Raw genomic sequence first — 19,670 nt, 5'->3', positions numbered from 1 at the left:
TTCGCCTTCTTGACTTCTCGAATTCTACAGCTCAGTTTCTACTAAACTGGCCGGAATGAGGAATTTTTCTATTTTTTACCTTTTCGTCATCTTCGTAAAAGTGAAACTGACACCCCACTGCGCGGGCGCCCTCTCAACAACACTCGTTCTAGAAACTTTTGCTTCTTTTTCCCCCAACTTTCCACACTCGTTCTCACGCTCGGGCTAGTGGGGTCACGTATTGGATCTGTAGGGTTTGATGGTTATTCTGGGAAATATATTTTATTGTATTCATAATTACGTCGATTAACATATCGAAACCAAGTATTTATCACTGTTCAATTCATATATACATAAATTTACATTCAAATAAATTATTCTAAAAAATATTTTTATCGGTTTTTAATTTCGATGCAGTGGATAATTTGATTGTCTGGCGCAGGGTTATAAATTGGGTCACATTGACTGGATTCCATAAGGATAACCCAGTTGTAAATTAATTAAGAATAATCAAAACGCATATTTGACAAAGAAATACTCGAATAATTCAAAAGGAAACTAATTAAATCATTAAACAATTATATTATTTAGCATATTATATTGAGCATCCTGATAAGCAGAAAATTTGACTGTCCTTTAGCTTCATTTTTGTAAAATCGATGCAAAAAGTCAATATCACCTGCACTAAATTTTACCCCTGCCGTAGGGCGGATTATCCTGCCTGAAGGTGGCGCCAAATTTGAAATCGTTCCTCCTGCGCGAGAGGAGCAAAAGCTCAATAAGACTATCGCAGACACAATAAGACGCCCCAGAGAGAACGACAAGCTCAAACTTGAAGACTGACAGTTCAATTATGACGCAGAGAGACTTACAGGAATGATTTTATTTAGAGAAAATAGCCCTAAAGAAGGCTCGAATTTTTAAAATAAAAAAAAAAGGACGAAGGTGAATCCAGCGGATGCGAAACAATGTCCGAGTGCAAAAACTACCGGTAATTTGAAAAAATAGACAAGAGACAAGAGTCTTCAATTCCGCTAAAAATAACTCTGAATCGCTTATTTACAGGAAAATCAATCAATGCTCAAAATATCAGATATCCTAATTCCATCAAAGCGGCTCTCGAGATGTCACTTGACTTTTTGAGAAAAAAAATTCTCTCCGAAAGATTGTTCTATTCGTATTTTAAGAAAATAATGATTGAGGAAACCGATTTTAGTGAAACAGAAAAGTTCGACTCTGGAATTGGTTCCAGCTCGAGAAAAACCGACTTGCCGAATTTGATGCCGAAGCCGAAGCCAGTGTTGCCCGAAGACTTTGATCCGAAGCATTTGCTGGAAAAGATGAACTTGCGATTCCTGTAAGTAGAGGTGTTACAGACAGATTGAAAGTTATTGCTAGAACAGAGAAGAATAAAAACCAGCAGAACTCGAAGAAGTACTATTTGCTGCAAATGGGGACTTCAGGACTCCTCATTCTCTTTCAAATGGCTCTTATCGTCATCACTATCACTGTAAGTTCCATTTCAACTCTTCAAAAAAGACGCTTTTTAAGAAAAAGGAGGAAAATTCAACACCAGGATCAGATGCTGCCAAAGCGATTTCAGTCATTCTCGCTACTTTGACTTGTAAGTGACCTTTTCCTTTGCCTAGGCTCGATTTTTTTCATAGCTGCGCTTATTGGAATGCAGTTGAGCTTCAAGTGGGGCGAAAAAAGCCGCGAATCTGCAAAAGCCGCACACAGGAACGGCTTCGAAAAAAGATGTGGAGATGCCGGGTATCGATCCCGGTACCTCTCGCATGCTAAGCGAGCGCTCTACCATTTGAGCTACACCCCCTTGGAAAGCGCTCGTTCATTATTCTAGTGATTCTTGCAGCCAGGGATGTGTATTCGCAAAAATTTTTGCTTTGCGCTGCGCTGCGATTGCAGAAATTTTGGGGTCCATTTTGCGCTGTTTTGCGCTGCAAAATCCAAATATCGCGCAATTTGCGGAATTCTGCGCTGTTTTGCGGAAAATCAAAATTTGATGATTTTGCGAAAATTTTGCGGATTTTGCGCTTTTTGCGGAATCGCGGATTGCGCAGATGACACGCAATTTGCGTAATTTTGCGAATTTAGCGGGATTTTCGCGCATTTTGCGGGATTTTCGCACATTTTGCGAAAATATGCGAATTTTGTGGTATTTTTCGCCCCATTTATTTCTACTTGAAATGGAGAGATAAAATTTTGGGGACATTATTCCAGGGCTATAAAAAGTTATTTTCAAGATTTTCAAAAAGAACCATAAAAACAATGATAATATAGATTTTTTAAATGATGGGTGTGGGTGGGGTTGGGGACAAACTGAGATTGATCAACTCAGAGTTCCAAGCCTTTGTCAAGCCCCTTAAATTTAGAAATCAAGGAATGGGGCTGAGTATGAAAAACTGAATAATCACCCAGCAAAATTTCATTGAACCGACCGGTTTATTTTTGCCGGCAAAATGACCGGTCTGTTTACTACGATATCGGACTGTTCTATGTTGGGAATTATTTCAAAATCGGGAAAGGAAAAAATGTAGAAATTCTACGCAAAATCCCGCAAAATGCAATTTGCAATACAATTTTCGCGCAAAATGCGCTTTTGCGCGCAATTCTGCGGAAAAATTGCGGAAATTTTTGGGGCTGATTTTGCGCTGTTTTGCGCTGCAGAATGAAAAATCCCGCATTTTGCGCTGTTTTGCGGATTTTGCGCTGCGAATGCACATCCCTGCTTGCAGCTAACTTCGAGGTCACTCGGGGTCACGTGACCTTTTTCTTTGAGATTGTTTTATGAAGCCATTGAAAGTTACTCTCAATTGAACATCCAAACGACCTCCAAGGCTCGGATAAAAATAAATTCCCATAAATTGATCAATTATTCGCGGAAGCATTTTGCGACCCCTTTGGGGCTTCTAAATTAACGATCGAGCAAAAAAGGGGGATTTCGATTGTTATCCGAGGGATCAGATTCAAATGCTAGAATGTGGCGGAAAACTGGGAGATTTGACGAAGTTTTGGCAAGACGCTTTTTGGAAGGAAGCGGGCATCGAAGAGTCCAAAAATCATTCGAAGCAAGTTGTGTAGATTTCATGTCTTTTCACGCTTTTATTCATACATTCCAAAGCAATAAAAAACCTATATCAAAAGTGCGTTTTTACGTAGCATGATGAATGTTGAATCTTTGTTCTAAAGAAAATAAAATTGTCCGAGAACTCAAATCAATTTAATTTAAAAGTTCTTATTTTTATTATCTCCTAGAAATATCCGAGAAATTTGCCACCAATTAGGCATTCCAGATGAGCCAATCGTTTAGTTTGAGTCAGTTTACGGCGGATTTTAATTTGTACAAACTCATATTCATTGTGTATTTCTCAAAATCTCGTAGATTTGTGTATTTCATCGTCGAAATATATTATCCAAAATTCCAGTTTACGTCAAATAATCTCTCTAAGGGGGGTACCGGATGTTGATTTTATCTGCGATGCAGGGCAGTTTACGCTATTGATCCGCCGCACTTGCTCGCATCTGCATGGTCCCGAGACAACGAGGTGAGACCACCTGCATATTTGGACTCCTCACCTTCCAAGACCCCAGATTGATGACGACCTGGGCCAAAATGCTGTAGGGATTCTTTTGGAAAGAGACGAAGAAATTGGAGGAGAGTTCTTTCGAGTTCTTGATCAGCTTGGTCGTTCTTGGACGGATGGGATCGTTTCAATCATCGGACCTTCTTCAACTCAAATTTCTGAAAGCACTTTTCATGAGTTCACGGATCATCTTCAAAATTATGCGTCAAAGGAAAACAAGTGGATAACATCATCTGTGCCGATTCGAAGAAACAGTTCCTGGGGTGCTTTCGCCATGCAAATAATCAACAAAGATTCTTCTTCCGAAAAAGTTCAAGGTCAAATGACCCAACTCACGAATTACGACGGAAATTTAAAAGAAAAAGAGCTGAAGACAACTTCAAATGTCATCATCCTTGTTGACAGAGATTTCGAAAGAAAGAGACAAGACGACGCGCAATTCTATCTCGTGAATATTCTCCGGGAGCGTCTCGCTCTTGAATTTGCTGTTTTCAACGGTGATATTGACGCGCTCTCATTTTTGCACGAAATTGCTCTGAATGGATTTGGAAAACTCGTGCTCGTGGAGGACTCAGGTGGAATCATAAATTATCTGGTGCCGTTTTTGTTCAATCAGAAGAGAAAAATCAACATGGAAGAACGTTTTTCTTACAGAACTAGGCTTCAAAATGAGTCTGGTGACTTTCCAACGATGATAATGGATCTCAAGGCTCACCAAAGCACGAGTAGAAGTATTCAACTCTACCAGAATCTTTCCCAATTCTTCATACATCCGCTTGAGAATGCTTACGACATCGGAGACTTGTGTTCGCAAATTTTTTCATCGCCATTTTTCTACATTTCAGAGGAGCAGGTTTTCAACGCCTTGGAAGTTGCAATGTCCAGAAATGAGATTGAAATCGTTGAGCTTATTTATTCACAGTTTTCAACGGAAGATCTTGACCAGAGAGAATTCGCCTCACCAGGAAGGTTGGAGAATCTTTACCTTTCGCAAATCAACATGGTCAAAGAAGAATCTCTTACAGATCGTGCAGGACTCAAAGACAGCTGGAAGAGCAAAACTTTCGACAAAGATCAGTCAGCAAGGCTTTCAAGACTCATTGAAGATTTCGAATCTTCCTTGATTTCAACCAACTGGAACCCCTTCGCCAGGCGTTACAAAAATCGAACAGCGGGCAAGTATCACTCAAAATCAAAAGGATTGAAAGAAAGCTTCGAGTCACATGATCCTGAAGAGAGGCTGTTTTGTTGGGCAATGCTCTTTGAATATTGGGACCTGGCGAATTTGATTTGGCTTAGGAGCAAGTATGGGATTAGTATGGCACTTGTTGGGGCGAACTTTCTGAGAGGCGCTGCTGGTCTAAAGCAAAGAGATATTTCTGCATCGGAGAGACTTCAAGAATTCGCAAAATACTACGAAAATGCCGCAATCGACGCTTACTCCGAGGTTTCAAAAAGCTCTCTTATAGGAGAACAAGAGCTGTCTCCACAACTCATGCTCGTCTCAGCTAACGAAAGAATGGGAAATATGACTATGCTTAAACTTGCCTCCTCCGGTAAATGCGTTCATTTCATCGCTCAAGTCGGCGTCCAAGAGTTCCTCTCCAACATCTGGCGGGGTAAATTTGCACTGAAGGAGAAGATGGCTAGCATCGCGCTATGTATATTTTTCTTTTGGCTTCCATTTCTGCCGTCTTTGATTCTCAATTTTAAAGAAAAAACGAGCACCAGTTGGGTTGATAAATGGATTTATACAATGAAAGCGCCACTTACCGTCTTCTGGGTATTCGAATTAAAATTCGTTTATTCTTATTTCTGTTTTAGATGAATATGATTTCATATTTTCTCTACATAATTTTCTTTGCAACCTTTCTCCTTCGATTCTTCTGCATTATTCCAACCTGGCTTGACTGCCTCCTCATTTTCTGGACCTTTACCCTGTTCGTTGAAGAAATCCGACAGATGTTTGTCGCTGATGATAGTCTTCAAAGAGGAAGATTCGGAAAATGGTGGGATGAGTTGTACAACAAATTTGATGCTGCTTCTGAGCTGAGTTTCATAGCAGGCGCAGTTTTGAAACTCACTGCTCCGGAGACAAAGGATTGTGGGTTCGATTCTATTTCAGCTGATCTGGGTTCGGAAACCTGTGTGGAAAACCTGAGTCAGGTTCTAAGGAGCTTAAATGAAAAGCTGGATAGCAAAGCTGACTCAGGCTTTTAGCACAGGTTTCCGAACTCTGCAATTGATATTGAAGAAAGCTTTTGTTTGAACCCATGTTAGTTTTCTGGCGAACAGCAGTGCCCCACCGAAATAACCGGTCAAATGTACGCAGCACAAGCTTGTTTCGCTTTTTCCTTCATGTTCATGGCTTACAGGTCCTTGATAGTGTTCGACGTATCAAGAGATCTGGGACCGAAAGTGATTATGATCTGGAAAATGTTCTTTCAAATGTTCCAGTTTTTGCTGATAATGGCAATCTTCATCTTGACTTATGGAATTGTTCAGCAGAGCTTGCAGTACCCAAACGAGCATCGATATAATTATACAATAAAGGTAATGGCCTCATAAAGAAAGTTAAAAAAATTGCTGAAGAACATTCTTTTTGGAGCTTACTACGCAATCTACGGCGAGCTATTTCTCGGAGAACGAACCACCTATGACTTCGAAGATCAACCAGAAGAGTGCATCCCTCCTGGTGACATCGTTGGAAACTCAACCCTTCCTCGATGTCCGTCAAAGACCGTGATTTCTGTCCTGGGCTCGGCAACCTGTGCATAAAACCTGAGTCAGGGACTGAAACGACTTTTCATTTGAGCTCGCACAGACCCTGACTCAGGTTTTCTACACAGGTTGCCGAGTCCATTCTCTGACATCTTTCATGGAACCTACATGATCATTGCGAATATTCTCCTTCTCAACTTACTAATCGCTTTATTCTCCTCAACATATGCCGCTATCGACGAAAACTCGATACGAATTTGGAAGTTTTCAAGATATCAAACAGTCAAGAATAATTATTTCAGGCCAATTCTGCCACCTCCTTTTATCATTTTCAGGAAATGGGCTCCGTGTTTCTGATAATAATGAGTGTCTATGAATCACTACCTGCCGACTTTTAACAATTTTATTGCGTATTAATTAAATTAACGATCATTTGGGCCCCTTCGTAGTCATGTTTACAACATCTTCCTTTATTGTAAAAACGGCTTTCAAGTGAACAACAATAACTCAAAATTCCGGTATCACGAGTGGACCTCCATCGATCCAAAAATGCCAGGCACACTGGACGACTTGGAAGCAAAGCAGACGAGAAGCCATATCCACGGGATGAAGAGCTTTCGGCGACAAGAAATCGACGGGCCCCTGACAAAAACTTTCTTTGAAAAAGAAATTCACCGGCGATTAGATTCAATGGAGCTTGCACTGAAGAAATCTTTTCGAAACTGCTCCCTTCCAAATCACGATCAATAACTTTCTTTTTTATAAATTAATAAATTATTTTTTTTCTAGCTTGTTTACTCCTTCAGTCCACTTTTTAAAACCTCATTGAAAAAAGGGAATATTTAATATTGAATTCAGAGAATCGCTTTTCAATTATTGATAAAAATCGAATACTTCTTTGAAACTGAGTCTCACTGATCTCCAATGATTTGTAACTAGTCCCATCATAAATAAATAATGAACTCATAATGAATTTTTCTTTTCAATTAGGATGAAAGCAATACTCGACGGTTTGGCCTAATATACTCACAACGACAACTTTTTAACAGAGTGAATTAAAAAAACTATTAGACTAATACAGTATTAGGTAATATTGTATTTGCAAAAGAAGGATAAGATACAATAATAGTTATCATTGATATCTTCAGAATCTCAATTAGACGCGTATTGGTCTCCTGAGCTAGGCAACCTGTGTAGAAAATCTGAGTCAGGGTCTGAAAGATCTCTAATCAAAAGCTGCGTAGCGGCTATTTTACAAACTGAGCTACAAAGCGGCGTCGCTAGAGTTTGAAAATTGATTAGAGATCTTTCAGACCCTGACTCAGGTTTTCTGCACAGGTTGCCACAATAGTGCATGTACTGAATTCGAACTTTCGTCTTGCTCAAAAAAATTAACATTCTAACTTTAACACATCTCACTTGATTAGGTGACGCTTCAATAATTAGAAATTATTAATTACTAATTAGTCAATTAAAAAATATAAAATTCCATAAGCTTTTCGAGTGAGACGAAAGTTCGAACTCCGAACTTTTAATTCTAGCGCAATACATGCACATTTGTTTTGGCGCAAAAAGGCATTCCCAAAAAAGTTATGAATTATTTTGGAGATTGTGGCCTGCTGCGATGTGTTTTTGAAATTCCTTCCGAAAGGGGCGCGCGCGAGTTGACTGAAGCGTTTCTCGCGCTTTGCCCCAAAACTCGAAAAATCCACCTTTTTACTCGAAATTCCGATCTTTTTCTCGCAAATACTATTTCTCGAATAGAAACACTCCGAATCAATTCCAGAGAAAATACAGAACAATTTGAAAAGAGATAGAAACAAACCAAAGAAGAATGAAAAATGGCCACTTGGAATCATGAAAACTCGTAAGTTTTTATAAATTCTAGCGTCTTTTTAGTAAAATTTTCTACAGAAAAAGTCGATTTTAAGATCACCCCCTTATTTTTCAATGAATTATAAATTGTAAAAAGCCATAAAATGACCAATTTAAGAAAATTTTAATTTTGAATTTTTGAATAAAAAAGAAATCTTGAGGAGAGAGGGTTAACCCCAGGTTATGCTGGCGTAAAGCCAAATATTTGGTTTAAAAATAGCTTGAGCTGAATGGTATTTGCCTAAGCAATCATTCAAGTTGAATGAGTCAACCAAGTTGGAGTTATTTCCCAAGTCAGCAGGTGTATTTGTCGGCGCAAGTAACCTAATTTAACCCGTTGCCGCAGGAGGAGCGCCTTTTTTGCAATTCCGGACTGGGGGGGGCGCATTCTCGTCCTTAGCGTTAATTTCCGATAACGTCACCGCTTCTTGCTAATTACTGTAGAATGTCAGGCCCGTTTCAACGTTCTGTTTCCACCGCCGCCAATTTCTTTTTCTTTTCCCCTTCTTGTGATTTGAAGATTTTATGGTGAAAATCGTCCTTTTCTTACGGCAATTGCCGTAGAGTCGTTTTTATAGCGACTTTTCTTTTTGAAGAAAAGAGCGTCATTAGTTTTTTCAACAATTGAAAGAACCCTGTGTCAGAGCGGGCCGAAGCGGGTTTCGATTTCAATTTTTTATTTCAGTCGGTATGGCCGTTTGAAAGTGAGAGCCCCTTTTTATCTTCCTAACAAAGGGACTTTGAAAAAAAAGAAGCCCGCGCGTGTCCTTTGAGTTCGGGGCCATTGACCTCCATCTCAGCCAAGTGAGACCTCCCCCTTTCAATTTTTCAGAATGTTACGGAGCATAAGAAGCGGGTCTGGCCAACCTGTGTAGAAAATCTGAGTCAGGGTCTGAGAAATCTTTAATGAAAAGCCGCGAAGTTGCTTCGTTTTTTTAAATAAGCCGCCACGGGGCTTTTCATTAAAAGTCTTTCTGATCCTGATTCAGGTTTTCTACACAGTGTTGTCGAGCCCAGAAGGGGGTTAGTCTATCTGCAAGGCATCGCTGATAAGAAAACCAAAATTGGGGGAAGATAACAGCCCGCAAAGAGAGAAGTTTCGAATTGTTAATGAAGCGGTGGATTTTTCCAGCTCTTTTCAAATCAAATACTGATCGATTTCGTTGGTCAACACATGTGACTGTATATTCAATAAACATTAAATCAGATGACAGTAAACAAGAGCGCGGTTTCCGCTTCGAATCTGTCACCTTAAAAATAAGTTGTGACCTTTGAGAAGGAGGATGTTGAATTGGGCCATCTGGAGAATCTTTGATTTTTTCATGGCTTGTTTGAGTTTCCTCTGAATCACGAGATGAGTACTTGAGAAGGGGTGATGACGCGGAATCATTAGCATGACGCAATTTCTGGTTTTAAGCTAAAAAAGGTGGAGTGCGCCGCCCCCAGGACACCTCCATAATCCAGATGAGAAGTCAGACATTCCATAAGGCTGACTGATGCAGCCAGTCGCCTCACCCCCTTTTCGTCGCGCTAGAAATCGAATTCGCGGGGCGTTGATGGATGCTCCTGCTCCCCTAGGACACAGCTATAATCTGTTGAAAAGAAAGTTGATTGGAAATATTTATTGCCACTCAAAAATGTCCGCAGCCAGGGCCGAGGGTAGACAGTAATCAAATTAATCAAAATCGAGACATCTGTATATCAAAACTATCAAGAACAGGCGAGAGGCGGTATGCATATTCTTGTTTGCTACACATACGCGGAGCGCGTGTATGAAGCTGCACGACTGATAAGGGCATTTGGAGTGACAGCTTACAGTTGTATGCGTGTTTGTGCTGTCGAGATATGTAACAAGTGGGGATTAACCTTAGTTCAAGAGTTATTTTTTCGCTGTGGGGGATTTCCCGATTGCTGGCGAACTGTTCCTAGTTAGTAGTGACATTCCTTGAAAGTTCTCGAGTGGAAAGTGAAAGGGTGACGTCACGTGGTACTTTTTGAGGCTGCGATGAGCAGTTCTCGAGTGAGCACTTGAGCGCTCGAGTAAGAGAGTCAAAGTTGATTTTGCGGTTTCTAGCAGCGTTTTCGGCGGTCAACGAGTTTAATTGTGGGCGGCAATGAAAGGCAGTGCCCCTGGGGTAAAGTAGAACGTATCTAACTGTTGAGTTCTAGGGCGATGTCGAGTTCACCTTCGCAGCCTCGAACAGATCACTTTTCGAAGATGGTGGCTCGCTCGAACTCGGCAGTGACGAACTCGAAGTCCACGGCGACGAAGCTACGCCGCCACGTGAAGTCGGAGCCTGTCTCGTCGAGCAAGCTTATTCAGGTGAATCTACAATCTCCGCATCGCTGTATTTCATGTCATATTGATCCTATGGATCGTAGATATTGGTATATCAATTTCGAATAGGATTTAGTGTCGCCACGCTTTGCAGAGGGCGACGAAGGATCATCCTGTTTTTTAGGAAAACGCGAACAACGAGCAAATCCAGACTTTATATCCAAAGAGGCCCAATTATTTGCCAATTCGATTTCAAAAAAGGTAAACAAAAACGCTTTTTAAAAAGGTGGAATTTCAAAATTCCTAAAACCCATTATCTGGCGTAGAACTGGAGCAATTTTTCGCTGGCCTGTCCCCGCGTGACGCGATTTCAGCCATTATCCCCTAAACTGTGGCTTGAATTTGTGGCTAAGCTTGAGTGAACCTGTAAGCCCGAAACTGGGACGACTTTATACGAGATGTGAAATTCTCCACATCAGTTGGACTCGAAAAAAGGTCGAGTGAAGCTTTTTCAGCTGTGCGTCAAATTAAGCACTCACCAAATATGCACACCTGCAGCGCAAAATAAAGTTGATGTGTTCGACATGGCGGGTGGCGAAAAATTTACGCCTCGGAAATAATGTGTAATGTCGATAATATTTAGAAAATTTACGAGGCCGTTGTAAAACTAATCATTTGCTGCTGTGATATTTACGGGCCAAGACCCCATCAACGATTGGAGACGCGCTGTCTCTCCTTGCATCGATAAATTATTGCGCAGAGTTATTTTAAAAACTGAAAATTCCAGGGGCTATTTTGTGAAAGTGATGAATTGACCGGCGCCCTTGAGTTTTCGTTATTGCTCGGAATGGCATTGTATCATCCTCAGTCACGGGTCAAGCACGTTTGATTAGCCCCTTTGACATGCAAATGATAATTATCTCCTGGATGTGAACCATGCTTGTAATTAGTAGCAGCTCCCTTTTCTTTCGATAATGTGCCCGACATAAATCATTCCGTGAGAGTTCGATACACATGCTTGTTCAAATACCAAATCCGTAGATGGATAGATAAGTAACGCCGTTTTTATGACGTCTAAGCAAAACCTCATGCTGACTTGTCAAATTTAGTCAAATCGCTCCTGGTGCGACGGACGTGCGCGATCTCCCAGGAGGGCGTCGTTTTACGCCAGTCAATGTCTCCTCCTCCTCCTCGACGATGTCTCACATGACGCCCAACACTCCCAGTAGCATTTATTCGCCACACATGTCTACCTACACCCCAAAGTACTCCTCCAGCAACGGGCTTCATCCTCCTCCTGGATCATCGCCCTCCGCCAACTTGCATACGACGACGCTGTTCTTAGAAGAAGAAAACCGCCAGCTGAGGGCGACAGTCAACACGCTCAAAGAAAATGCTCGAAAAGTGGAATTCCTCCAGCAGTCATTAGACCACGTCCAGGTAAAGATAACAAATCAACAGATGCGCTTGTCAGTGGGCCCTTGTCAAAGAGCTTATCGCCAACAAGTTCGTGCAGAAATTTCTGACATAATTATATTCCCCCGCCATTTTTATTGCTCCTTCTAAAGAAGTGATGTTTAGGGCGAATTCGTGAAACTCAGTGAACTCTGTGCGCGCAAATCACAAATTGACGAAAAACGAATTGAAACTTTGGAGGCAGCACTCAAACAGATGACCTTGAACTATCAACACTCGAAGCAGCAGCTTTCGAAGCAACAAAGTGGAAAGCATCAAAGTAGCTCTGCTCACAAATCTCCAGGAGTGTCGGAAAATGATCTTCGGGCCTCACCAGTGACTGGACTCAGATGTAAGTACCGCTTTTTTTTTAAGAAATTGTCGCTAAATTTGTATTTCAGCCTCGCAAACAGACCTCGAAGATCATGCCCGACTTGGCCAAAATTCGTCAAAGGTAACAAAGTGCTCAATAACACTAAAATTCCTCAATTAAGAGGAACCCTCAAGGGTCAGCACAGGTCATGACGAGCGAAAATTGTCGGGTAGAGTGATCTAACCGTCGGAATCAACGCTCTATTTGTTAGATCCCTTGATCACACTTAATGTTCACGCTCTCATTCTCGTGGCGACCTATAATTTTGTAAATTGGCATCCAATTTTCTATCTTTCTGTTTTAGGGAGAGATGCAGAGCGCGCTAAATTCGTTCAATTTCCTTCTACGCGCGCTGAGCGAAAAAGACGACGAAATCTCTAACTTGAAGAAGCGAATTCGAAACACTCATCAGTTCGGATCAGACCGCTCACTGGACACAACTGGTGGCTTCGCTACTCCGACTTACGAGTATCCCCGCGTACCGGGACATCAACAACAGATGAACGCGAACAGGCCTCCCACGTACGATGTAGAGTATTTATTGTATGGGAACAACAAGAACGGAGCGCAAATGGCACCTGAGCCGCCTAAAGTACTGACGCCTCCCTACGAGTTCGAATCAATTTCAAAAACACCTCATTCCAACATTACAACGCAGCCAAAACCAGAAGTTCTCGGACTTCAGTCGATATAAATTTAAGTTATATTATATAACTATGAAGCAAAACAAACTCTGTGCACATTAACAAATAACAAAAAACCGTATGTTACGTGAAACCTAAATACATATCAACAAGAAAAAACGAGCCGTTGTTTGTAATCTCATTTTTTATTGGAAGGAACATGAATGGTGCCTTGCACAGCTACAGTTAAATGATAAACATACTGAAGGGTTTTGGTTTGAATTGAATAGTATTGCACCTGCAGGGTTTTGAACAGTGAAAAGAGGATGGGGAAGGAATTATTAAGGGGACAAACAGAACTATTTCAGGACTAATCGATAAAAAAAGATACTAGAGGACTTTACAGTCGTTAATTATTCGCACTTTGACCTCGTTTTTCTAAATGATAACTTGTCAGAAAGCTGGGTCAGATAATTTCAAGAACTAAATTTGATCTAAATCGCACAGAAGTAGGAAAAAACTGCGGCAATAAATGTCTAAGAGCGAAAAACAAATTTAGCAAACCGCACTGTTTCCAAGTTGAAGTTGAACGTCAAGAGATGGTAGGTTAAAGTTCAAATGAAGCTTTCTGTCTCGTATTGGCGCCCTTGGCGGCTGGAATGGTCGTGCTCAGGACCCCCTTGCGACCTTTGCGCGCTACTTTTGTCTTTTTCTTCCGCTGCGTCAGTTTGTGGCTCAACTTGCGCGACTTGTTGGAGGGCTTCTTCACGCGGTAGATTCTGACGATCCAGTGCTCCGTCGTGTACGCTTCCTCCAAGTGTTTCAGCTGCAGGAATAGTTTATGTCTGACGTCTTTTGAAAATAAGTACCTTGATATTTTTGTGGCCGATTTCCACGTTTCTCACGCGGTCAAATCCGGACATTTGCGCATGTGTGCGAACGTCGCCAAACCTAGGAAAATAGAGTTTTCAAGGAGATAAGAGTAGAATTCGATCCCGCAAACGGGCAATTATCTCAGCTTTATCGGCGGCGAACCTAAGCTGGGACCGCCATGAAATTTGCACTCGCTATTAAATCTCGCGTTTTGTACTGGACCCAGTGGACCAAACCACAATACACAATTTTAAACAGAGAATATTTTAAACTTACTTGTAGTAAGATAACTTGTACATGAGGCAGTTTTTCATCGTTTTTGACATGCTCTTGTCGACAGTGTACTGTCCCTGAGCACTAAAATAGTTTGCTTCCTTGATGTGGTTCGGGTGTTCGCCTTCGGCGATTCGTACCATCCATAGGAATTTGTTGATGTCATCACCAGAGTACCCGAGTAAACCGCCAAATATAACTAGACATGATTTGACGCGCTTGACAAGGATAAATATTTTACCTAAAACATAATCAACTCCAAGTTCTTGCATGATCTCGTAAGCATCATCTTCGTTCGAGGCCATGGCCCGTCCGACCATGGCGATGTGTGAGTTGTTCCATGTGTTGTTATCAACGAGCGTGGTCCTGTTCGCCATACCAGAGATTTGATAGCCATAGTCCCACCATGACATAATTGTAGCATCGTCATCAGTATTTGTCCTGAGCCAGTAGTAGGCCTCTCGATAATCGTCGATAATGTTACGCGAGCCATCTGGGCGGCTGGAAGCGAGAACAACGGAAGGAGACGAGTAGTAGTTCGATGTTATGTAAGTGCAATGGACCGCGAACTGACACAGAAGACCTTTTAGAACGGCTTAAAACTTCGAAAACAAAAGTCGCGAAGAAAATGTCTTTTGAAAGACCAAAATCCAAAATAGGGATATTTTAAGCCTGCCTGTAAGTGCCATAACGACAGTGAGTTTGATCGCAAGAGGAGTCGCTTCTTCCTCTTCAGTATCCTCTGACTTTTTGGCGTCTTTCTTGGCCTTTTCTTTCTGAGAGTCTTCGTTGTCTTCACCAAAGAAATGATCGAATGTGACATTCAAGGCGATGCCGCCAAGCATGCAAACGACGGGCGTCAAGGTCAGCATAAGTCGGACCATAATTCCGGCGAAATAGCAGGAAAACGCGGCGTAAATGACCAGGAAGATTTTTGCTGAGTCGTAATGACGGATGGTGTACCAGAGACCAGCGGGCGCAACGGCCGGGAGGAAATGCAAATCTGTGATGAACGATGTCCACATAGTTGGCTGATGCTCAGACACAGAGGAAATGATGGGAATATGAATTCGAGCATAGCTAAGAAATTGATAGACACAGTGCGAATACACAAAGAAGAGAGATTATCTTTTACGATTCCTTATTATTGCTAAGACTGGCGCCAAAAATACTTCCGAGGAGCCGCGCTGGCGGTTGACTTATGTTAGCATTCTTCAACTTACCCAGTATCGAAGAGCGAGTAGAATCGACCGGACCAAGGGGCGACAACGCCGAGCATGGTGAGACCAACGACAGCAGCAAAGATGGCTCCAGCGCAAATTGTGACGAAGAGATAGAAGGCGCGCTTGAACTCTTTTTCTCCCAACTTGCTTCTCAAGTAGTCCAGGAATCCGTAACACTTTTGTTGGATTCAAAGAATACTTTTTCTAGATCCGTTGAAAGAATACTTGTTTATACGCTTCTGATATCGATAATGACATGATAACAAATGGAGAAAAAATCAGAAAAGCTAACCGGGCAGATCTTACACAAAGTAGACGATTTCAAAGAATTTCTTCAAGAAAATAGCCCCTTTCTCGATGAGTTCCACACACAATTACTTGCAGGAGCAATTGGTATATTGTCCGTAAGTCATTTGTATAATTCTCCATGTAAGACGAACTCCCAGGTACTGTGTCTAATAATGCTCTACATTCAATGCTCGAAAAAAGTGATCGACTACAAAACTGCTGAACCATCCGCAAGAATATCTTACAAAAGACGCTTATTGAGAAGTTTCAAAAAGCATAAAAGTAAGAATTTCAAATGATTGGAAAAGTAATAGTCATTTTTAGACTATGGAACTGTAAGAAGGCCGTATGAAGAACTAACGAACGAAGAAAGAAAAAGATTTTTGCTGAAAAAAGTTCCTTGAAAAAACTTAGATTCTGCTGACAAAGAAAAATAAATCCAAGCCTGAAGGAGGGCAAAAACACCAGCCGAGGCCATGTGCTCGGAAGTTTTGATGGGCTGGAAACCAACGAAAGGAATGTTCATTGCCATAAGCTGTCCCACGCAGTAGAATGTCGTGTAGGAAACGTAGAGCTTGCTCTCGTATCTTCCCATAAGGAGGAGGCAGAAAACGTGAAGAGGAATGAGGTTGATAATGTAAACGTATCTGAAATAATTTCGATAGCGAAAAAGAGCGCTCTTGCGCTTTTACCCTCCCCAGGCTGAAACCATGTAGAAATAGCAGAAGGCCGTCATGATTCCCCAGAACATCGATCCTGCGAGAAAGATTATTCATAACCTAAAATCGAGCTTATATACCTGTTCTCATAGCTCTGATCCAGAGAAAGAAGGAGCATTGAAGAGCAAAAATAGCGATTCCCTCATTATCGAAAGATCCGGCAACGGAGCGGGAAATGTAACCAGGTGCAATGGCAATAAAAGCCGCCGCGAAAAGGCCGGCTCCAGCGTTCCAAAGCTCTTTGGTCAGGAAATATGTGGCAATGGCAGTAAGGCCGGAAAAGATTGGAGCGGTGAAAACGCAAACGTCTTGAATGTGAGTCGTGAAGCCGAGGGCGTTGAGAACGTAGTGAATGCCGCCTAGAAAAGGGGAGATTTGTACGAAAATGAATCGATTGAGACTGTACCAGCAGTGATCATGAGACCAGGGTAGACAGTTCCTCCGACAATTCGGCCGAGCGGGTACCAGGCCAGCTCGTCGAACCAGTTCAGGAAATCGTAGAAGTTTGTAGTCACCATTTGATACGTAGCGCGGTAGTTGAACCAAGGATCGAATTCGTGGATAATTGACTGAAATGAGAATTTAATGTTTCGAATTTGATTCTAGTGTTAAAATTGCTCACCTCAAATCTGATAACCGCGAAAAGTCGCGAAAAGAAGCCGAGCAACGAAACACCAAGGAGGACGACTAGGGTAAGCAATGAGCTGACGCCTAGTCGACTCATCCCGGCCACCGTTCCCGATTGAACGTCCGCTTTCGACATTTTCGATTTCAATTTCTTAAAAATTTTAAATTTCTACTTCATAAATTTTGAATCAGAATCAGCTAAATTTGAACTAGTGTTACAGTTACAGTCAGTTTTGGTTGTCTCCGCGTAGGAAGATCTAATTTCGTATTGCACTTGGTTTTTTAATTGCAAGAAAACAGTTTAACTTGACTAATTTTAAATAATTGCTGAAGAAAAAAGATAAAAACTGAACTACGGAGGCGGGGCTTAGAAGAGATCGGCGATTCCGTAAGGATAGTGTGGTGTTTTAACTTGGAAGGCAGCTTTTTCGGTTCAAAATTATCCTCGGTAGGGAAATTAGTCGAAATTCAACGCTCATTTTTTGAACCGGGCCTAGGAGAACAACATACGAAACAAAGGCAACAGCAAGGCCAACTGTATTCCTAAGGGGGCCCTTTCCATTCATCACCACGAGTCCGACGGCCACGCCAGCTTCCGCCATCATTTTCAAGTACGCTTCTGATAGGTACATCATTCGCCCTCCTTGAGCAAAGATCGACCCTGAAAATGAAGAGATAAAACGACTGCAATTTTAGGTTTGTCTTACCATCGCGTCCCTTAGCAGGAGCTCCTCGGATTTGACAGAAAGTATAGCCAGATGTCGTGATCATGCAGAAAGCAATTACCAAGGCCGCGACAGCGTATCTGTTGAAAATCACATTTCGGAGAGCATAAAGAGCTCCGGTGATTGAAAGGCCGAAGAAACCCGCGATCAGAATCGGCGTAAAGTCAACCGGCTAGAATCAAAAGGATAGGAAAGAAGAAAATGAGGAGTTTACTTTGACGATTTTTCCAAAGACGGCATCGGGAATCTTGAGCGTCACAAAATCGACAACTTGTGAGCTGAAATCTCGCTCTTTTCTGATTTGGTTCGTCAGCAGCTTGAACGACTCCTTTGGCATTCCTCCCTACAATTTTTCAAAATTGAAACCTCATCAAGATTCCTTTCAGACCTTTCCGTTGACAATCACGAGGGCTGGGACGTTTTGAATTCCAAATGTCTGGAAAGCCTTCTGCATTTGAATACCGCCGAAATCGACGGAGAGAAAATACACTTTCTTCTCGCCTTGAAGGGAGTTATTAAATTTGGAGATAATAACAAAAATATAGCAGACCTTGTTGCGCTGCCTTGGCAACATAGCCAGTCTCCTTCATGAACTGTTCACAAATTTTGCATCCGAATCTTTCCGGAAGCGCCGTGTAGTGAACTACAATTGAATAATCTGCCTTCGATTCCAAACCATCGGAAATGAGATCTTTGAATTGTGTTGCGCTGATTTCAGCCATCTTCGTTCCGCTGTTCGTGATTTCTTCCAGTTTTGCTTTTCGGGCTTTTGCTAAAATAAATATTTTTAAATGTTTGGAATGAAAAGGTGTTTTTGAACGCGAAAATTTGTCATGGGCGCTAGGAAAGTAAAGAGCTTAGAAGTTATAAAATTTTAATCTGCTAGATAATAGAATTTAAAGATGGGTGGCCCGGCGGCTAACCGGTAGATTATGCGATATTCAATATGATTCAATTCTCGGTGGTTTTTATGCCTTCAACGAAACTTTCTTATCAGTAAAGAAATGATAAGCAACAGCACCTCCACTGTATCAAATCTACTGAATTTGGACGGTTATAAATATAAAAGTTTGTTTTAATAATAATTAATGACTGTTTTTTGAAGAATCAAATTTACAGTAAGAAATGACTATACCTGTGATTTTAGCATCAGCAATTGAGCCAAGAATGGCAAACGTTAGCCACCTCATTTTATAATATCTTCGACTCGATTCTCTTAATTTGTTTATCGTTAATTAATAATAATGATTGATTAGTTTCAATTCATTTTAGGGATAATAATATAACACAGGATAGTATCTAATCAGCATCATTTTATGGTTTTCTTCATATCTTCTTAGAAATCTCTTCTTCTAAAAATTTCGTCTAAAAAGGTCCGATTTTGGGAATCGATGCGTGTCGAAAAGTGCATTGTCACCTCGGATGAGCCAATCGCCGCCGCGGGATACGCGTCTTTGGGAGCACACTCAAATGCGCGGCGCACTCATTTGCGCGAGCGCTCAAATGCGGGAGACGCTCATTTGCACGGACACGAGCGAAAGAGTGTCCCCGCGAATGAGCGTTTGATTTAATTGGTCGAAAATATGCGCAAGAATATTTCTCCGAAAATACAAAATTAAAACTGTTCATCAGCGTATTTCTCACTCTAATTGCTGTATTTTCCAAATATAAGTTAAAATGACACATTGTATGATCATCTTAAAATTTCTGGACAATTATTACATAACACTCGATAACTAATTGAAAAAGAAATAATCTTCATTCTTTCCCGGTGATTAGTCTTTTCGGAAATTGTTCCGATTTTTTTTTAATAAAAATCTAAGAACTGACACCACTGAGTCATGGTTTTTGTTCTGCTTTAAAATTCTTGAGGATACTGAAGTATATTTTTCATCGTCGACCAATTAAATCAAACGCTCATTCGCGGGGGACACTCTTTCGCTCGTGTCCGTGCAAATGAGCGTCCGCGCGTTTGAGCGCTCGCGCAAATGAGTGCGCCGCGCGTTTGAGTGTGCTCCGCGTCTTTGCCCAAT

At 41.4% G+C, this 19,670-nt stretch overlaps 6 protein-coding genes and 1 non-coding gene across 8 annotated transcripts; 4 read left to right on the top strand and 3 right to left on the bottom strand.

Annotated features, from left to right (window-relative positions):
• Positions 1-485: 485 nt before the first annotated feature.
• On the top strand, positions 486-3,143 carry LOC145698537 (uncharacterized). Its single transcript, XM_081775741.1, has 8 exons — positions 486-855; positions 920-970; positions 1,196-1,336; positions 1,378-1,489; positions 1,531-1,603; positions 1,647-1,719; positions 2,804-2,837; positions 2,965-3,143. The coding sequence occupies exons 1-8, from the start codon at positions 833-835 to the stop codon at positions 3,079-3,081; spliced, it is 624 nt and encodes a 207-aa protein (XP_081631867.1). The 5' UTR covers positions 486-832; the 3' UTR covers positions 3,082-3,143.
• On the bottom strand, positions 1,741-1,813 carry TRNAA-AGC (transfer RNA alanine (anticodon AGC)). The gene has a single exon. It is a non-coding gene; the product is annotated as a tRNA-Ala (tRNA).
• Positions 3,144-3,414: 271 nt separating the features above from the next.
• LOC145698451 (transient receptor potential cation channel subfamily M member 5-like) lies at positions 3,415-6,362 on the top strand. The gene is made up of 4 exons (XM_081775654.1): positions 3,415-5,367; positions 5,409-5,750; positions 5,865-6,137; positions 6,177-6,362. The coding sequence occupies exons 1-4, from the start codon at positions 3,859-3,861 to the stop codon at positions 6,360-6,362; spliced, it is 2,310 nt and encodes a 769-aa protein (XP_081631780.1). The 5' UTR covers positions 3,415-3,858.
• A 1,639-nt stretch (positions 6,363-8,001) lies between these two features.
• LOC145700572 (uncharacterized) lies at positions 8,002-13,118 on the top strand. Of its 2 annotated transcripts, XM_081777865.1 has the most exons (7): positions 8,002-8,172; positions 10,350-10,503; positions 10,643-10,719; positions 11,568-11,898; positions 12,040-12,265; positions 12,315-12,367; positions 12,591-13,118. In XM_081777865.1, exons 1-7 carry the CDS (start codon positions 8,147-8,149, stop codon positions 12,978-12,980), a joined length of 1,257 nt encoding a protein of 418 aa, XP_081633991.1. In that variant the 5' UTR covers positions 8,002-8,146; the 3' UTR covers positions 12,981-13,118. The 2 variants fall into 2 exon arrangements, with proteins under 2 accessions (XP_081633991.1, XP_081633992.1); XM_081777866.1 differs by lacking the exons at positions 10,350-10,503; positions 10,643-10,719.
• On the bottom strand, positions 13,097-17,059 carry LOC145700567 (dolichyl-diphosphooligosaccharide--protein glycosyltransferase subunit STT3B-like). Its single transcript, XM_081777858.1, has 11 exons — positions 16,908-17,059; positions 16,692-16,854; positions 16,366-16,644; positions 16,259-16,322; positions 16,012-16,213; positions 15,279-15,454; positions 14,732-15,135; positions 14,297-14,638; positions 14,059-14,254; positions 13,779-13,860; positions 13,097-13,735 (listed from the first exon to the last, which is right to left on the bottom strand). Exons 1-11 carry the CDS (start codon positions 17,046-17,048, stop codon positions 13,517-13,519), a joined length of 2,268 nt encoding a protein of 755 aa, XP_081633984.1. The 5' UTR covers positions 17,049-17,059; the 3' UTR covers positions 13,097-13,516.
• LOC145700582 (uncharacterized) lies at positions 15,434-16,012 on the top strand. The gene is made up of 3 exons (XM_081777877.1): positions 15,434-15,682; positions 15,725-15,848; positions 15,891-16,012. The coding sequence occupies exons 1-3, from the start codon at positions 15,545-15,547 to the stop codon at positions 15,968-15,970; spliced, it is 342 nt and encodes a 113-aa protein (XP_081634003.1). The 5' UTR covers positions 15,434-15,544; the 3' UTR covers positions 15,971-16,012.
• A 34-nt stretch (positions 17,060-17,093) lies between the features above and the next one.
• Positions 17,094-18,861, bottom strand: LOC145696658 (dolichyl-diphosphooligosaccharide--protein glycosyltransferase subunit MAGT1-like). The gene is made up of 7 exons (XM_081773729.1): positions 18,773-18,861; positions 18,188-18,409; positions 18,026-18,138; positions 17,852-17,980; positions 17,620-17,809; positions 17,406-17,573; positions 17,094-17,335 (listed from the first exon to the last, which is right to left on the bottom strand). Exons 1-7 carry the CDS (start codon positions 18,825-18,827, stop codon positions 17,280-17,282), a joined length of 933 nt encoding a protein of 310 aa, XP_081629855.1. The 5' UTR covers positions 18,828-18,861; the 3' UTR covers positions 17,094-17,279.
• Between the last annotated feature and the right edge of the window lie 809 nt (positions 18,862-19,670).

This window comes from Oikopleura dioica, chromosome 2, assembly GCF_907165135.1.
Source record: "Oikopleura dioica chromosome 2, OKI2018_I68_1.0, whole genome shotgun sequence".
NCBI lineage: Eukaryota > Metazoa > Chordata > Appendicularia > Copelata > Oikopleuridae > Oikopleura > Oikopleura dioica.
Note: the sequence above shows the minus strand (reverse complement) of the source record. Positions and strands in the feature narration are given on the sequence as shown.

Bases quoted from the DNA above. Each gene is read 5' to 3' on its own strand.
- LOC145696658 (XM_081773729.1), bottom strand. From the start codon at position 18,827: ATGAGGTGGCTAACGTTTGCCATTCTTGGCTCAATTGCTGATGCTAAA. The intron at 18,410-18,772 runs GTATAGTCATTT...TATTTATTTTAG, and splicing joins TGCTGATGCTAAAATCACAG to CAAAAGCCCGAAAAGCAAAA. The intron at 17,336-17,405 runs GCCCGGTTCAAA...GAACCGAAAAAG, and splicing joins TTCGTATGTTGTTCTCCTAG to CTGCCTTCCAAGTTAAAACA.
- LOC145698451 (XM_081775654.1), top strand. From the start codon at position 3,859: ATGCAAATAATCAACAAAGATTCTTCTTCCGAAAAAGTTCAAGGTCAA. The intron at 5,368-5,408 runs GTATTCGAATTA...TTTCTGTTTTAG, and splicing joins CGCCACTTACCGTCTTCTGG to ATGAATATGATTTCATATTT. The intron at 6,138-6,176 runs GTAATGGCCTCA...AAATTGCTGAAG, and splicing joins GATATAATTATACAATAAAG to AACATTCTTTTTGGAGCTTA.
- LOC145700567 (XM_081777858.1), bottom strand. From the start codon at position 17,048: ATGTCGAAAGCGGACGTTCAATCGGGAACGGTGGCCGGGATGAGTCGA. The intron at 16,855-16,907 runs GTGAGCAATTTT...TTCTCATTTCAG, and splicing joins TCGCGGTTATCAGATTTGAG to TCAATTATCCACGAATTCGA. The intron at 16,323-16,365 runs GTATATAAGCTC...TCTTTCTCGCAG, and splicing joins GATCAGAGCTATGAGAACAG to GATCGATGTTCTGGGGAATC.
- LOC145700582 (XM_081777877.1), top strand. From the start codon at position 15,545: ATGGAGAAAAAATCAGAAAAGCTAACCGGGCAGATCTTACACAAAGTA. The intron at 15,683-15,724 runs GTAAGTCATTTG...ACGAACTCCCAG, and splicing joins GAGCAATTGGTATATTGTCC to GTACTGTGTCTAATAATGCT. The intron at 15,849-15,890 runs GTAAGAATTTCA...AGTCATTTTTAG, and splicing joins AAGTTTCAAAAAGCATAAAA to ACTATGGAACTGTAAGAAGG.
- LOC145698537 (XM_081775741.1), top strand. From the start codon at position 833: ATGACGCAGAGAGACTTACAGGA. The intron at 1,337-1,377 runs GTAAGTAGAGGT...AGTTATTGCTAG, and splicing joins AAGATGAACTTGCGATTCCT to AACAGAGAAGAATAAAAACC. The intron at 2,838-2,964 runs GCTCGGATAAAA...CCGAGGGATCAG, and splicing joins ACATCCAAACGACCTCCAAG to ATTCAAATGCTAGAATGTGG.
- LOC145700572 (XM_081777865.1), top strand. From the start codon at position 8,147: ATGGCCACTTGGAATCATGAAAACTC. The intron at 8,173-10,349 runs GTAAGTTTTTAT...GTTGAGTTCTAG, and splicing joins ACTTGGAATCATGAAAACTC to GGCGATGTCGAGTTCACCTT. The intron at 12,266-12,314 runs GTAAGTACCGCT...TTTGTATTTCAG, and splicing joins ACCAGTGACTGGACTCAGAT to CCTCGCAAACAGACCTCGAA.